Source organism: Typopeltis vanoorti, chromosome 12 (assembly GCF_054136105.1).
Source record: "Typopeltis vanoorti isolate ZY-2024b chromosome 12, IOZ_Tvanoo_1.0, whole genome shotgun sequence".
NCBI lineage: Eukaryota > Metazoa > Arthropoda > Arachnida > Uropygi > Thelyphonidae > Typopeltis > Typopeltis vanoorti.
Genome location: NC_143560.1, coordinates 60,711,317 through 60,729,517, shown reverse-complemented (window position 1 = coordinate 60,729,517; position 18,201 = coordinate 60,711,317). Strand labels below are relative to the sequence as shown.

At 36.5% G+C, this 18,201-nt stretch overlaps 1 protein-coding gene across 1 annotated transcript in view; it reads left to right on the top strand.

Moving 5' to 3' along the window:
• LOC150100826 (peripheral plasma membrane protein CASK-like) overlaps nt 1-18,201 on the top strand; it is a 710,225-nt gene that overhangs the window by 227,651 nt on the left and 464,373 nt on the right. The window contains exon 8 of the mRNA XM_090401913.1: nt 10,115-10,198. Coding sequence (XP_090258039.1) covers nt 10,115-10,198 — 84 coding nt within the window. The remainder of the gene's footprint in view (nt 1-10,114; nt 10,199-18,201) is intronic.

Sequence of the window (18,201 nt, the reverse complement as noted above, 5' to 3'; positions counted from 1 at the left end):
GCCAAGAGGAAAGCTCTTCAAAACACTACAATTATATGGTATAAATGGGGCATTATATCAAGCAATACAATAGTCTCTATTTAAGCTGTAAGTCAGCAGTTAGAATAGAAGGAAGTACAGGAGGATTGTTTGATGGTAAATCAGGTTTGCGACAAGGGTGCACATTATCTCCACTGGTATTCATTATCTGTATGGATCGCATTATGAAGGAAAGTGATATTAAATCTAATATCAAAATTGGTGATGTTATTAGCACTTTATGCAGATGATGTTATACTTCTGAATAAATCCAGTACAAGTCTGCAGGATTATCTGACTAAACTGAATAACTGCTGTGATAAATTTTGCAGGAAAATTAGGAATACAAAGGCATTGAAAATAGGCAGGAACATTGAAAACATCAACTGAATCTTGAATAGAGAACCTATGGAACAATTATGGAGGTGCACGTAATAATAATAATAATAATAATAATAAATTATTACATTTAAGCTATTTATGCCAATTTTTTAACAAAGATGACAAATTATATATGAAAATAGACAGCAGAATTAGTAAAACTGGTATGTTAGGAAGTCAACTGAATAAATTTATATGGAATAAGAGAGAAATTAGTCAAAACACTAAACTAGCTGTACAAGATTTTAACTTATGGATCAGAGAGCTAGGTTAGAAATAAAACACTTGGTCAAAGACTGGAGGTCACAGATATGAGAGTTTAGAGAATGATTAAGGGAGTGAACAGATGGTATCAATGGTAGCATCATATTAATTTAGACTGATTAATATCTATTTATTGAAAAATGAGGCTTTCTGAGATCTTGGCATTGTTATCATTCACATTAGCATGTTAATCTCAGGTGATATGATCACTTAAATAAAACGGGAGAGGAAAGATTAGCAGGATAAAGACCTAGAGGAAGACCAAGATGTAGATTGGTTGATACAGTAAAAACTGCCTTAAAATACAGAAATATAAGATCTGATAATGTCGGTGTCTTCATGGAAAAATGATTAATTTGGAGGAAAACTGTTGACCAAATGTTATTAATGGTGTAACTTTTTCATGTAATGTTATCATAATATAATCATCCTGTACACCCTCTGAGGGTACATTTCAGGAATCTGATGATGAAATTATGATAGAACATGTGTGTGTGTGTGTGTGTGTGTGTGTGTGTGTGTGTGAGGATTTGAAATAGGAAGTGATCACCATTTTGTTTTAAGTAGAATAAAAATGAATATCATATTGAAAAGCAAAATATATGGAATTTAAAAAAAAAAAAAAGAATCAGTTTTGAGCAGCTTCAGAGATGAATTGTAGACTCAGAAATACGAATATTATTGGGAAAAAAAAAAAAGAATGAAATTGTTTGAACAAGAACCAGACCTTGGGGACTTAGTAGCAAAATCTGAATAGAACATTGATTGAGATATCAAGAACTATACTCATCATCAGCATGAAGAGTATAAGGTGCAAGCTAGGAAAGTGATCTAAGGAAAGAGAAATTGGCATATGAAAATAGATTGTCTGAAGCACTAAAGCAAAACCTTAGAGAATTCTATTGTTATGCTTCTGGTAGAAGAAAAAGTGAATATAGAAGATTAGTTGTTGAGGAACACAAGTAGCATCTGCTGAAGATATGGTGAAAATGTCTAATGAGTATTTCATTAGTATATTTCATGTAGTGGACTAAGAGTAGTGTTAAATAGCAATATGAAGGAGGACAGAAAACTGACAGTTCAAGAATTGGAAGTACTAGGATATTTAGTAACATTGATGTTAATAAGGCCATGAGGTTGGATAGGATAATATCACATCTATTAAAGGAGTGTGCAAAAGAGCTGGCAGTGCTCTTGACTTGGGTGTTCAATAAAAAATCTTGAAATAGAAACAGTCCCAGAAGAGTGGAAAGAAGGAAAAATAGTTCCACTGCATAAGATAGAATTCAAGTCAGTAGTATCTAATTATAAGCCACTGTCTATATCAAGTGTGGTGATGAAAGTGTCAGAGAGGTAGGTTAGAAATGGAATACAAACCTGGATTGGTGAGAATGGAAATCTTTCGAGAGAGCAGCATGGGTTTGTTGAGGGGAGATTATGCTTTAGTTACATTTTATAATAGGGTGACTAGCATATTGGATGGGGGAGATGGTTATACAATAAATTATTTGGATTTTGCCAAAGCATTTAATTTAGTACTACAGGATAAACTACTGTTGAAATTGTACTGGATGTGAATGGATAGTAGTTTGGTAGCTTGGTTACAAGGCTGGTTGACTAATAGGAGCCAGTAAATTGTATAGAGGTACAGTGTCCCAAACAGATTGGTGATAAGTGGGCTGCCACAGGATCTTGCTCTGGACCATTATTGTTTAACTTGTATATCAATGATATAATTCATGGTGTGAAAGGAGATATTCAGATGTTTGCTAATGATGCTAAATTAGGAAGAGCAATGTCAGGAAGCTCTGATGTATTATTATTACAAGAGGATTTGAATAGATTCATGCTTTGGACAGAAGAATGGAGACCTCATTCCATTTACTTGTAAAGTTATGCACTTTGGCCAATGGAATTGGTCATAGTACATAACTTTTATTATTATTATTATTATTACCCCAATACCTCACGGAGTCCAAAGACTCATCTGGGAGGTCCTTTTATCACACACACACAGCTCATCATACTGTGTCTTAAACACACTCAAATCCCTTGCAGACACACACTCTCAGGCAAGGCAGTCCAATCATTCACAACTCTGCACAAAAAAAGCCTGCCTCTCACTCCCCTACTCACACTCTTTATACAGTTTCCAGGGTATTACGTCTGTTTTTATCTCCCCTTTGATTAATGCTATTTGATTTAATGATCACTACTCTTTCCCTTACCTTATTATATATGTTGGCCTCTGTCTGCTATCTTTAACCCTTATATATCCGTAAATCATCTGCCTAACACTGAGTATATGATCTTACTGCTTAGCTGACAATTTCTATTATTTTGGGCCCCCAGAAAATACCTATTCCCTGATCTCTATAAGTCATCCACATTTGCTCAGACAAATTTATTTCCTGCGCCAGCCTGGGCTTTAAGGACAGAGTCAAACTCAGCCTAAGGATGGTTATAGAGTATCAGATGCTATTAAAATAATTCACTTGAAATCATAAGCAGTAGGTTTTCTAGTCTGTTTGCAGTCGTGCCCCCCTTTCCTTTCTTACTTAGAAATCCCCACGCGCTTATATGATCACCAGGTTCGTATTTTTATGAAAGGTCTAGGTCAGTCAACATGGGCGGAAAAACAAGCATGAATGGTAACATACAAATTTAATGAATTCATAATTAATTACAATACAAAGACAAAATTGATATTAATGCTAGATTAAAACTCTTACGTTTCTCTCACTCTCTCATTCTTAGATAGACATGGATTTCTTAATCTTTACAACACTACTCCTTCAACTTATCAAATATTTTCTTTACCGCTTAATAGGAGCCAGCTAGGTATTATTAATCTCCCTCAAGTAGGTCACGACAGAATCTTCAGTAAGTTAACAGTTCTCAGAATTCAGTCTAATGGTATAGAGTCATTCACACATCATATAATTCTTCATGCTTATCCTTATCAGAAATTTCGAGTTACACTTTCTTCCGTTTCTGTTAGTCAAGTTCTCTAAAGGGCTAGAATATATAAAAGTACTTATCTACACTATCTCAGGTTCCTTCGGGATTTTCTCCATCCTTCCTTCTTACGAAGTTCTGGCTGCCTTGGTTCTGTTGTGGGAATCACGTGCTTTCCCTGGATAGGGGGTGCTCGGTTTCTTTACTAAGGATTTCCGTTGATGTTATTCCTTACCGACGGCCTGTGTTCAAAATTTGCCGTGCTCTGTGGCGGTGCCATACTGGGATTTCTCGGAGATCAGCTCTTAAAGATAAGAGCTGAATCACGATGACTACTCGAAGCACACGGTGAAAATACAGGAACAAACAAAGTGGGGGGGGGGGAGTTTCAATTCTGTGTTGCAGGTTTTAAACGCTCCCCAAGAGCGCCACCTTTCTGAGTTTGACCTCTCCTTTCGTCCTTCTGATTTGTCCCCAACTGGGTGACTTCACTGTTCTTCATATGGGGCTTTCCAATTTCGGGAATGTATGCGTCTTGATATTTTCTTAGAGGACGCTTACACTGCTATTGTAGTATTGGGCGACCTTTGCCCCTTCTTACCGAATTGTTGGCATTCTTTCACGTGTAGAAATTCACTGATAAATACTCTCATCTGAGCCCTTTTTGTTGACTTACAGTTACATTCGAGTATAAACACACTAGCTACAATACAAACAGTTCTTATTCTAATTTGCCAGTTGTTATTTCTTTTAAAACATTGTTAAATTGTGCCAAATGATAAGTATGCTCATTTAATGGATATCATCTGTTAGACTCTGGAAAGGTAATCTCATTTAGAGTGAGATCGCCCGTTTCAGATCTAACAAGGGATGTATAATTTCCAGTTTCCACTATCACCCCCAGATCTCTTATTTCCTCCACCTCCAACAATATATCCTCACCAAGTATAAATTCTGCATCCCATCTTTGTTTTCCAAATTATAAAACCTTGCATTTTGCAACATTGAACTCGCATATCAATTTCCGTGCCCAATCATTCAATTTATTCAAGTCTTCTTGTAATGCCACAACATCTTCACTACTCTTCATGGTTTGTCCCAACTTTACATCATCCGCAAAGAACTGAATATCTCCATCCAAATCTTCATCAATATCATTAATATACAAGTTAAACAGTAATGATCCTAAAACAGACCCCTGAGGCACTCCACTAGTGACTTTCCTTTTCCTGGATATCGCTTCTCCATACACAACTTTTTGATTCCTATCAGATAGCCAGTCTCCAATCCAATGCACTAGTCTAATATCCAACCCCATCTGCTCTAGTTTAACTGTGAACTTATGAGGTACTCTATCAAAAGCCTTTGCAAAATCCAACTATATTACTGTGTATCCTTCTCCTCTGTCCAAGGAAGCAGTCACTTTATTGTAATAAGTAGATTACTAAAACATGACCTCCCTTTAGCAAATCCATGCTGTCCATCAAAGATAATACCATTGTTGTCAACCCAACTCTGGATCCTAGTTCTCACAAGCTTCTCCAACAACTTAATCACAACACCTGACACACAGATAGGCCTATAGTTTGATGCTTGAGTTCGATCACCTCCTTTATGAAGTGGCACAATCTTGCCCTCCTTCCACTCCTTTGGAACTCATTGAAAGACCTTTATGAACTGCTCATTAAGTATCTCCACGACACATTCTGCAACAGCTGCCTTTATACCATTTTCTCCAATCAATGTCATCCTTCCATAATCATTCTTTATTTTGCTGGCTACATACCGAAAGAACTTCTTAGGGTTCTTTTTGGCTTCATTGGCTAACTGCTGTTCATACCTCTCTTTAGCTACCCTCACCAACCAAGTCACCCTCCTTGCCTGGTCTTTGTAGACCTAATGGAATTGGTTATTTCCACTTCTCTTATGCTGCCTCCACAGTGCCCTTTTTCTCTGTATCGCATGCTTAATCTCTTTATTCATCCATCTCCCACCTACCTTATTTAACCTTCTCACCCTTCGAATACATTCTCTTTTCCAGCTAACTCCTCATTCCATGCTACACCCGCAAGCTGTCTCCTGAGCTCTTCATAATCACCCCCCCCCCCCCTTGTAGTTCCACATATACCCTTTTCTTACAGAGGTCCTCACACTGCTGGCAACCACCCAGGTAATCACCTCATGGTCACTCTCACCAATTGGGGATGATTTGATACCTCATTTATAATTACATCCTCTGATGAGATGACTAAATCCAAGACCCTCAATCCTCGTGTGCCCTCTGTTACATACTGTCTGAGGTAGTTATCCCTCAAAAACTCGAGAAACTAATTTTCTTTACTTCCAGTTGCTATCTCATTCCAGTTTATATTGCCATAATTAAAATCGCCCATTTATCATCCTTTTCTTATTTGCTTGGCTAATTATCACCACCATCCACATTACCTGGTCTATAACAACATCCAACCAAGTATTTGATTCCATTCACCTCTATCTCACACCATACTACCTCAAAACCACTGGTACTATTTCCCTCTTGCATCTCTACTTTGTATGGACATAACTCTTTCTCTATTATCAATAGAACTCCCCCTCCCTTTTTACCCCTTCTATCCTCATGAAACACATCATACCCTTCCATCTCTATTCCTGTCAGGATGTCATCCTCTTCCAACCATGTCTCAATTATTCCGACAATCTTTAGGTGAACAGACGCAATCAGTGCAACCATTTCATCTGCCTTGTTTCTTATACTTCTAGCATTTGTATACAAACACAACAGCTCATTTCTGGATCTGCTGCTAGTTCCACTGATACCACTCACTTGATGTGATCTCTGCATGCTCGACTGGGGCCATTTCTCTTTCTGTCTATTCTCCCCAGTTTTAACTGTTTCCTCTTGATCCCTGGTCATCCCATTCCTTTCCTGTCTACGCATGCTCTCACCTCCTCTTGGAGCATCTACCCTTCTCACGCTGTGTACCCCTGTCCACCCTGAGCCTCCCCGTTTCCATGCTCCTCTTGCACACCCTTTCTCTCATTTTCTGTACTATACCACTCATTTCCCCATTCATAACCACCTCTTCAATCTCTCCTGACTTGCTCTCCTGCTCTTCCATATCACTTCCTGCTTGATCTGATTCATTCTCTCTACTCACTTCTCTATCTTCCAGCAGCAGTTTCTCCAAGCGACTCACACCATAACCACTCAAATGCAGTCCATCACTCCCATACAGTTCATTTCGTCCTTCAAATTCATTTCCCACATTAACAAACTGTACTCCCATCTCCTCATGCATTTCAGCCAGCATATCATTCATAATCCGTGCTCTCCGCCTCATCTCACCACAGTGATATCTAGGCAACATGCTCACTACCCTTCATGTCGCTGCTATTCTTTTTTATCCTTCTGAGCAGCCTCATGATATCCATTCTGATGTGCTCTTTGTCCTCTGGCAAATCATTCGTTCCTATTAAAACCATCAACTCCTTTGCTCGCTCCGTCCTCATATCCAATGCCTCAATCACTCTACTTATTTTACTGCCTGGAAAACATACCTCTTATGCATCCTATCATCCAGCACACCTTTAATAATGGAGTCGCCATACAACACCACTCGCTCATCTTTTGTTAACTCTTTCATGCCGTCAAGATTTGTTTTTATAGTTTTTACTCGAATTCTCTTAATTTCATTTTGCATCCATTTCATCTTCTGCTTCATCCAATCCAATTCAACTTCCAAATCTCAAGTCACATTCTCTCTATCATTCAATCTTTCTAATTTTCTAACTCTAGACCCCTCTTCTCACTTTCACTCTCATTCATCCTGCTGTATTTCCGTACTTTCGGTCCAACTTTCGCTATCATTCATTCTTTCGATATTTTTTTCCACTTTCAATTCCTGCATCATGCCATTTCCAGTTTCATTCGTTTTCTCTCAATTTCGTTCCCTTCTGCCATTCTCGCCTCACTTTCGTCCTTTTTAACATCCATTATGGTTTTCTTTTCTACTGATTTTTTTAACATTTTTTTGCCTCTCTTTCACACCATCCATCTCTTTCAAACGTGCACTCATTATCCCTGCGACATTCTCGCTACTAACACTTTCTGTCATCAATTTCATGTTAGCATTCATCAATTCCTCGTTCAGGTCACACTTCGCACACACACCCTCCTTCCATCCACTCTAAACATCTACAAATCATTTATGTAATTGAAATAATACATATAGCACATCTCACATTTAATGAAGCGACTGAAGTCTAAGTTAAAGTCATGGAATGACAAAGCCACTGCCATGTTCCCTCTGCTGGTTACCACTCTAAAGTCTAATAATAACAATGAATTCATAATTAAGTTTGAACAAAACAAAATCCCTCACACTAATAATAATGGTAGTGCACAACTTTTACAGCAGCTCTTACTCAAACAAAAACTCATATATGCTTAATTATTCCAAGAATAACTTATCTGAATTCCAGGGCTCTTCTTACACACTTCTTCCAAGCTTGACTTATGAGCACCCTCTTCATGTAGATGGAATGAGATTTACTACATTGGAGGAACTTTGCTTCAGGAGGTGAGGAATCTAAGCATTTTGGTGGATAGGGAACTGAAGTTCAGTGGACACATTTCAAAAGTACTAAGAGTTACCCAAAAAATTGCTGCTATAATGCAAATAGTACTGGCATGCACAGGTAAGGAGGTGATATTTCCACTCTTTAAAGTGCTAATCAGGCCCTCATTTGAATTTCTTTGTACAGATTTGGTCACTTGGCTATATCAGTGATAGAGAAATGTTGGAGAGAGTGCAGAGGTGAATAACTAAGGAACTAATGTCTCAGGACTCTTGGAATATTGAATATGAGGAGAGAGAGAGAGATTGAGTGAATGTAGTCTTCAGAGCCTCATAGATGGAATAGAAGTGATATGACTGAGATATATAAGCTGCTGAGATGCGCCTCCCAAATAGATAAAGGAAAATTGTTGCATAGGATAATGGATGATTCATGAACAAGAGGTCATCCCTGGAAATTGTACAAAGGTCACATGAGTAAAGAGGTGAAAAAGAGATTCATAAGGCATATACTGGTAATTGGACCACATTTTTTTATAAAGCTAAAAGCACAATAAAGAAATAAATCCCAACAAGTTTCGTAAGTCGTTTGACTTACATCTTCAGGGATAAAAGGTAACTCAAAGTTAAAACAACAACAAAAAAAATTAATAGTTCATACTATACAGTTGTAGCCATCTGACTGTTTATAAAAGTTACCTTTTACCCCTGAAGATGTAAGTCAAACGACTTACGAAACTTGTCAGGTTTTATTTCTTTATTGTGCTTTTAGCTTAATAAAAAATGTGGTCTAATTACCGGAACATGCCTTATGAATTTCTAAACACAGAAACCTCCACTTATGAAAAAGAGATTGTTTGCTTGATAGATGGCGAATGAGTGGAATGCATTTCCAGAGTGGGTATAATGAATGTTTAAAACATTGAACATGTTCAAGGCAAGGTTTAATAGTTATTGTGGTCTATGAGTGTTCAGCCTCCTGTGATGAGTCTTCATACTCCATAAAATTGAGAGTTTAGAAGTAACATTAATGCTAAAAACGCTAGCTATATTAAATTTAGTTTAATCCTTTATCCAAGTGTGAGCAAACAAAGTTTGCACCTGAAAGTATCTTCAGGACTGGGGTAAGGTGGTGCAACTCGTTGCAAAGGTGGAGCAAGTTAACATCACTACTATCTCAGTATCTCCCATAAGGCAAAACACATCTCCTTGCAGTGTATATCCCATAATGCAAAACACATCTCCTTGCGGATATGTATACTGTTATGAATTAAGGGAAGGGCCACTACCCAGATTAGTTTCGACCTTTATTGAGGTCTCTTCAGTGGGAGCCAGGCCCAAGTGGAGATACCAGGCAGAAGCATTAGCAAGTCATCTCTACCTATAGGAGTTACCAAACGGTGTGCCACCTTTTTATTAAATTACTCTGGATTTAGAGAAAGATGTTGAAAGTTTATTTTTCACTTGGTTAGACTATAATAAATTTAGTTTAATCCTTTATCCAAGTGTGAGCAAAGAAAGTTTGCGCCTGAAAGTATCTTCAGCAGTGGGGTAAGGTGGTACAACACCGGGCAACTCGTTGCAAAGGTGGAGCAAGCTAATATCACTGCTATCTCAGTATCTCCCATAATGCAAAAATGCTAGCTAGACATTCTGTACTATAATGTATAACCGCCATAAGCTTAAGCTTAAAGGAAAAATAAATAAATAATGATAATCATTGATTTTCCTATTACTCTTAAAGGTTAATATCTTATTTATCATGTTGGCAGATTTGATAACATATGAATGGTGGTTGTTGTGTTTTAGTAAAGAAAACAATAAATATTTCCTTTTTGTTTAATAGTGAAACTTTTATTTCAAAATTAAAAAAAGAATAAAAGATGTATTTTAATTTCAATGTATGATTCTTTTAGGGTCGAGAACGTTGTGCTCCTAGACGTCATCTACCTCTGAGTGTAGAAGAAATGAGAAAATTCAATGCAAGACGAAAGTTAAAAGTTAGTAATTGTTTACAAAGGAAAATAGAAGAATGTTTGTATGTATCGTATATCAATGGTATGGACATCTGTGCCATTTAGTTTACCCTCTTTCTCCCAAAGGATTGTGTATCCTCTATGTCAAAACATCAGTAAGCCAAAGTAGTATCCTCTTTTCTCTTAAGAAAACCAGATCATATAAAAAAAAAACTATCACAGTAAAATTCTGCATATATCACTGATATGGACACACACAGTCTTCTTCCAGTTTTTATATATATATGCATGTGTGTATTTCCTTTTTGTTTAATAGTGAAACTTTTATTTCAAAATTAAAAAAAGAATAAAAGATGTATTTTAATTTCAATGTATGATTGGGTCAAAGCTGTATAACTGAGAGGAGACCTCCACATAGCCTTTAAAGGAATGCGGAGAACCGACCAGGGCTTCTGACCTAATGTCCAATCCTCACCTTTTCATAGTGCACCCTGTTGGGTATCTACCTGGATACTGAACGAACGAGGATGGGCTGGCAATTTGGAATTTAGCTGACCAAATTGTAATTCTTATTGGCTTAAACCAAATTACAAAATGATGGTACAACATGACAAAATTTCATGCTGGCTGGGGTGTCGCCCGGTTAAACAAGGCCCCCGTTGTTTTCACCAGGAAACCAGGGTGAACAGCGAAAAGTCAGCTACTGGAACAAATCTGAAAAATCTGAAAAAACACCCCAACTCAACATCGCCAGAGTTAAAGATCGGTACTATCAACATAAGAAGCCTGAATGGCAAAGAAATGAAGCTAGCTGAGGAATTAGATAAGTACCAGATCGACATAATAGGGGTGAATGAAACAAAAAAGACAAAAACTAGGGAGATCTTTCTGAACAATAAATACAAAATGTTATATTCAGGAAATGACAATCAAGGAAAAGAAGGAGTAGCCATAGTATTCAACACTAAATATGAGGCTAATCTTCTTGAATGGTAGGTAGTCTCAAGTAGAGTGATGTGGGCTAATATCAGAATGGGGAATTGGACAATGAAACTTATTTGTGCCTATGGTCCCACAGAAGGTTCTTCTAAGGTAGAAGTGGAGGAATTTTTTGAGGATTTAGAGAAAGCATCTGACACAATGAAAAAGGAAAAGTTGGTTCTTGTTGGGGATCTAAATAGCAGAGTAGGAAATGATTGTCAGACATACAAAAATATATTGGGAAAATTTGGAGAAAAGAGCAAAGCTAATAATAATCGCAAATACCTATTGGATTTCTGTTCAGGACATGGACTGGTTATTACTAACACCATGTTTCAACATAAAAATGTGCAAAATTCACATGGAGAGAAGAAACAAGGAATGAGAAAAATCTCATTGACCATGTTATTGTTGATAGTGATGTTTTCTCCCTGGTTCAGGACACCAGAGGGTACAGAGGATTTGAAATTGGAAGTGATCACTATTTAGTCTTGAGCAGGATAAAATTGAATTTCATACTGAAAAGAATAACATGTAAGAAAGTTTTAAAGCGAATTAAAGTTGAGCGGGTCTCAGATGTGAACTGTAGACTAAAATACACAAAGATTATTGAAATAAAAATGAAAGAGTTTGAGAACAGGAGCCAAACTTTAGAGATTTAGTGGCAAGCCTTGAAGAAAACCTTGATTGATTCAGCCAGAGAAGCATTTGGTGAAGTTGTCTGCAAGGATAGAAAATTAGAACTCCATGGTGGACACAGGAAGTTAAAGAGGCAGTGAAGGAAAAGTAGAAAACATATCAAAAGTTCCTGGCAAATAAGTCAGCTTGTGGTCTTAGAGAATACAGAGACAAATGTAAGAAACCTAAACATTGTTTAAAACTAGCTAAACAAAAGTCATGGGAGGACTTTGGCAAGAACATAGAAAATAAATATCAAGAAGGTGGCAAAATATTGTGGAGGTTGTTGAAGAAGCTTAAGAATGGAGGAAAGAGTGCTGTAAAAGGAGTTAGAGATGATAAAGGTGATATGAAAACGGGAGAAAAAGATATCCTTGAAGTATGGAGTAATTACTTCGAGAAATTGCTAAATGAAACAAGCAATGATAGCATAGTGGTAAAAAAACATTCAACAGGCATATAGTCAGGAATGCATATCGATACTTGAAGTAGAAAAGCCATCAAAGGCTTAAAATGTGGAAAGGCAGCAGGAGTAGATAATATTAGACCAGAAATGTTGACGTATGGTGGTATGAAAGTCTTGCAGTGGCTGCACTGCATAGTGCCGAAGGCCTGGACAGAGGAACGAATTCCCAATGATTGGAGTAGAGTTCTCATAGTAACCATATATAAAAAGGGAAATAAAACTGAATGTGAGAATTACAGAGGTATTTCCCTACTGAGTGTTCCTGGTAAGATATATGCAAGTATATTTGAGAAACAGTTGAGAAGAATTGTAGAAGAAAAGCTTGGTGAAGAACAAGCTGGATTCCGGCCAAATAGAGGCTGTCAGGATCAGATCCTCACTTTACGACAAATAGTGGAGAAATCATGGGAATATAACAAAGATCTCTATTTGAGTTTTGTAGATCTGGAAAAGGTATATGATAAGGTGCCAAGAGAGAAGCTGTTCAATACGCTACAGTTATATGGTGTCAATGGGGCATTATATCAAGCAATACTTAGTCTTTATTTGAGTTGTAAATAGTTAAATTGTTGGAAGTACAATAAGGTGGTTTAATGTTAAATCTGGTGTGAGACAAGGATGTACATTATCCCCTCTGTTATTCATTATCTATATGGATCACATTATGAAGGAAAGTTTTATCGAACATTATATCAAAATTGGAGATGTTAATGTCAGCTCTTTGCTTTATGTAGATGATGTTGTACTTCTAAATAAATCCGCCTACAAGTCTGCAAGATACCCTGACTAAATTGAATAACTGTTGTAATAGATTTGGTATGAAGGTCAGCATTAAAAGGACAAAGACAATGAAAATAGGCAGAATTGTTGAAAATGTCAACTGCATTGTGAACGGAGAACCTGTGGAACAAGTAAAACATTTCACCTACTTAGGCACGATTTTTAGTGAAGATGGTAAATTAAATATGGAAATAGACAACAGAATCAATAAAGCTGGTATAGTAGGAAGTCAGTTGAATAAATTCATATGGAATAACAGAGAAATTAGTCGGAACACTAAATTAGCTGTATACAAGACAGTGTTCAAACCAGTTTTAACTTATGGATCTGAGAGCTGGGTCGGAAGTAAAACACTTGATCAAAGACTAGAGACTGCAGATGTGAGAGTCCTGAGAAAGATTAGAGGCATGAACAGATGGCATCAATGGTAAAGCATATTAAAAACGAGGATATTTGGAAAGAACTTGACATTGTCGGCATCCAGGAATGCGTTAGCAGAGCTAATCTCAGGTGGTATGTTCATTTAAACAGAATGGGTGAGGAAAGATTATCAAAACTAGTGTTCTCTGCTAGGTTGGCAGGAAAACGACCCAGAGGAAGACCAAGATATAGGTGGATTGATACAGTACAAAGTGCCGTATCAATTCACCTAGATGACAGAAATATAAGATCTCATAATATTTGCGTCTTGACAAGTAACAGACTGAACTGGAGGAATGTTGTAGAGAGGAAGGTAGTAATAATATAAATTTTTCATGTAGTACTATCATATCCTGTACACCCCTTGAGGGTACATGGCAGGAATTTGATGATGTATGATTCACTTTATGTGTAAATTCATATAAATTGGAATGATATCCAGTTATAAAGAATTCTGTCATCATTTGATCTGGTCTTTATTAATTTTTTGAATGCTTTGTTTTTTGACTTAACTGCTTTTCTTTATCTGTCTCATTTCACCAATGTTTTTCTTTTCTGCTTCCACTTGTTCTTTCACAAACCTCTTCTTCTGTTCTTACCATTATATCTTGAAACTTCTCTTTCATAGTGAAGAATTTATGGAGACACAACACACACTGTTGGAATAATTACTTTACTCATAATTAAGAAAATAATATTTGTTTTGAATACTGTATTGAGGTCATCATCAGGAAAACATACATATGTGCTGGACACAAGCTACATGACTCTACACAAAAGTAAGATGAATCTAAATGCTTTGTTATTTATTTATCCTAGCCTGACCTCTGGTGAAAAAAAAAAACTAAATAAAAATAAAATAAAAATATATACAAAATTAAAAATTAATTCACACAATAAAATAAACTTTTCATACATAGCAGTATAATAATATACAGATGAAAGAAAAAAAGTTGTATAGCGGAACTACATTAAACAATTCCTCAAGTCCTTTCATATTAAGATTTTCTTCTATTGGGGTTTGTTCTGGATGCTGTATGGGTATTCTAAATTCTTGGAATTATTAATCCATCATTCTTGTTTAAATTGGGATGATGTTTCAGCATTTCACAGGCTTCTTTGAACTTACTAAACCACGTTTTGTTGCAATATAGACTTTTGATGCCTTTCCAGTCAATTCTATGACATGTTTGAAGTGCATATTCTGACAGGCCTGTTTTACCGTAGAGGAGGTATGTAATTATTATTAATATTATTTGACACCTCCAGGGAGTCCAAAGACTCATCGAGGGAGAGTATGCCGATAGCATAGCATCGAACGATTGGTCCCCTTCCAACTACTAACTGCACTCAAACTTACTTAACTGAGCCATTAGTAGCAGAGGCTCTACCAATCGACCAACATATTCATCTTTTCTTATCAGTATAGTGGGCCCTGTTTCCCCTATGTAAGGTAGGTTGCAGGTGCACTGAATTTTGTAAAACTGCTGGGTGAGAAAAGTATGGACGAGGATCTTTGGATGAGCTGAGTAAATTTCTTAATTTTGTTGGAGTTTGAAGGTTGTCCTAATATTGTGTTTATGTAGTGATCTAGCTATTTTTTCTGATATGCTGTAATGTATGGTATGGCTATGGCATTCTTGTACTTACTTTTAATTAATGGTATTTTTGTGGAGCATCTTTTGAACTGTTTTTTATTGTATCCCTTTTTTTTTACAAATGTTTGGGCTAATAATTTCATATTCTTTGTTCAGAGCCTGCTCAGTGGAGTAAATTGTTAGGGCTCTGTGTTTGAGGGTGCTGATGACCCCTAGTTTTTGTGTTGGATGGTGGTATGAATTTTTATGTATATATTGGCCTGTGTTTGTAGGTTTGTAGTAGACCATAAAGGAGAGGCAGCCTAAGGAAAGATGTGTGACAAGTGTGTCTAGAAAAGGAAGAGAGTTATTATTTTCAATCTCTATAGTGAATTGAATATGCTTATGTTGTTTGTTCAGGTGGCTTAGGAATGTATTTAATGTTTCAAAGTTGTGGGGCTAAATGACAAAAATATCATCAACATATCTGAGCTAGATTTTAGGCCTTAGGATTGCTGAAACTAGAGCTTGTTAGTTGAAGTCTTCCATGTAAAAGTTAGCTATGGGGGAAAAGTGGTGAACCAATGGCTGTAACTTCTTTTTGTAGGTAAAAATTATTTTGCCACACAAAATACCTAGATCTGTCGTGATATCAGGTGGAAATATCATCTGTGTGAGAAGAATAGTATCATTGATCAGGACATTGGTAAAAAGGGCAGTTTTGTCAAGATGACTAATAAATTTTCATCATTGAGTGTGATTTTTCTAATTTTATTTATGATGTGTTGTGTATTTTTTATGTAGGAGGGGGAATGACCTACCAACTCCTTGAGTGTGGCCGCTAGTTTCTTTTCTAAGTGATAATTGGAGCTGTCACTCCTTCAACTTTTTTTCACCAGAGGTCAGGCTAGGGTAAATCATTAACAAAGCATTTAGATTTATCTTACATTTGTGTAGTGTCATGTAGCTTGTGTTCTGTACATATGTCATTCATCATCATTATCAGCCATTATCAATCCACTGCTGGATGAAGGCCTTTCCAAGATTACTCCAAAACTGTTTGTTCATGACTCTCCTTTCCCATGTCACTTCTGCAAATCTGATGATATCATCAATCCACCATGATTTAGGTCGGCATTGTGGTTGTTTTTCCTCTTGTGGAATCCAATCCAGTACTTCTTTTGTCTCTCGTTGATCTTGTCTTCGAACTATATGCCCAGCTCATTGCCACTTCGGATGTTTCATTCTTCCCATGATGTCAGAGACTTTGGTTTGATTTCTTATCTATGTATTCCTTTTGTGATCCAATCTTGTGATACCAAGCATACTTCTTTCCATACTAATGGTATTGTTCTTAATTTTTGACTTTCCTTTGCATTCATTGTCCATGTTTCACAGCCATATGCCAGTATAGGAAGAATACATTGGTTAAAAACTTTTCTCTTCAGGCATAATGGTAGTTGGCTTTTGAATATTGAATGTAATTTTCCAAATGCTTTCCACCCAAGCATTGTGTGCCTTTTAATTTCGTCCATGATATTTTGTTCCATTGATATCTGTTGTCCTAAGTATATGTAATGATCTACTTGTTTAATTTCCTCATTTTTGATTTTTTATTATTTCTGGTTGGACATAGCTATTGAACATAACTTGGGTCTTCTTTAGGTTTATCTTTAGGCCAGCTGTTTTACTAGCAATTTGGAGTTCATGGATACGAGTCTGTAATTCATGCGCAGTTGAAGTAAAGATAACTATGTCATCTGCAAAGCTTAAATGGCTTAAATATCTTCCATTTATCTTCAGACCTTTCCCTTCCCAATCAAGAAGTTTGAATATTTCTTCTAGGCACGCTGTGAATAATTTTGGAGATATTGTGTCACCCTGTTTTATACCTATCTGTATTCCCACATTAGAGATGTTTCCATTGAAATGAATTGCTGCTGTGGCATTGGTGTATGCTGATTTGATGGTCCTGATGAATGGCTCCTCCACTTGTTGGTTTCGTAATGCTTTAACTATTACACAAGTTTTAAGTGGATCAAAGGCTTTCTCATAGTCAATAAAACCAAGACATAGTGGTAATTGATATTCATTACACTGTTCAATAATCTGCTGTACAACTTGAATATGGTCCATTGCACTAAAGCCCCTTGGAAAGCCTGCCTGTTCTTTTGGTTGTGCTAGGTCTAGAGTCACATAAAGCCTATGAGCTAAGACTTTTGTAAACACTTTGTAAACCACTGATAGTAGACTGATAGGTCGGTAGTTCATCAAGTCTTCTACCTCATCTTTTTTATGTATCAGAATTAGAGTTGCCTTCTTCCATGTTCTTGGTACATCATTTTTCTTCAGGCATAAAGTAATTAGTTTTGCTAAGAGTTTGTAGATTATTTCTCCACCTGCTTTTAGAAGTTCAGCTATAACTCCATCCTCACCTGCAGCTTTCTCATTTTGCAAGCTTTGGATGTGCCACATAACTTCTGGTGGAATCTGTGGTACTTCAGCTGTTTCATAGTTGTCTTCTTCTTCATTTCATTCATCATCCTGATATAATATTGAGTAAAATTCTTCAACTCTTTTTGTTATATATCTGTCTCTGGTGATGGTCCCATCTTGTAGTTTGACTACAACCATCTGTTTGTTGCTGTTCATCAATTGCTGTTTGACTTTTGTGAGACTACAGTTGTTTTCAATTATTTGTTGTATGAATTTACAATTGAATTTTCTTATTTCTTCTGTGATACATTTTCTGATCGTTTTGTGCAATTCATTGTATTCATGTAGGTTAATTGATTGTTTCATTTCTCTTTGTTTCTTCAGAGATTTTGTCTTGTTTCTGTTCTGTGGTACCAGCTATTTCAAGTGAGCATTGTAAAAGGTTTTGGGTAATAACTTTCTGATAGATCAGCATTATCATTCTATAATAAGATGTTTAAATCTATTGTTTAGTTTGTGTTGGAATATATATTTTTTAATGTTGAGTTTGTGTACATCTATGTTTTGCTTTGATCTTCAAAACATTTTTCTTCTTTCTTTTTGGCAGTTTATTTGGATTTTACTGCCTACCATATGATGGTCACTTCCATTGCTGAAGGTGTTTATAACAGAGCAGTCTTGAAAGATGT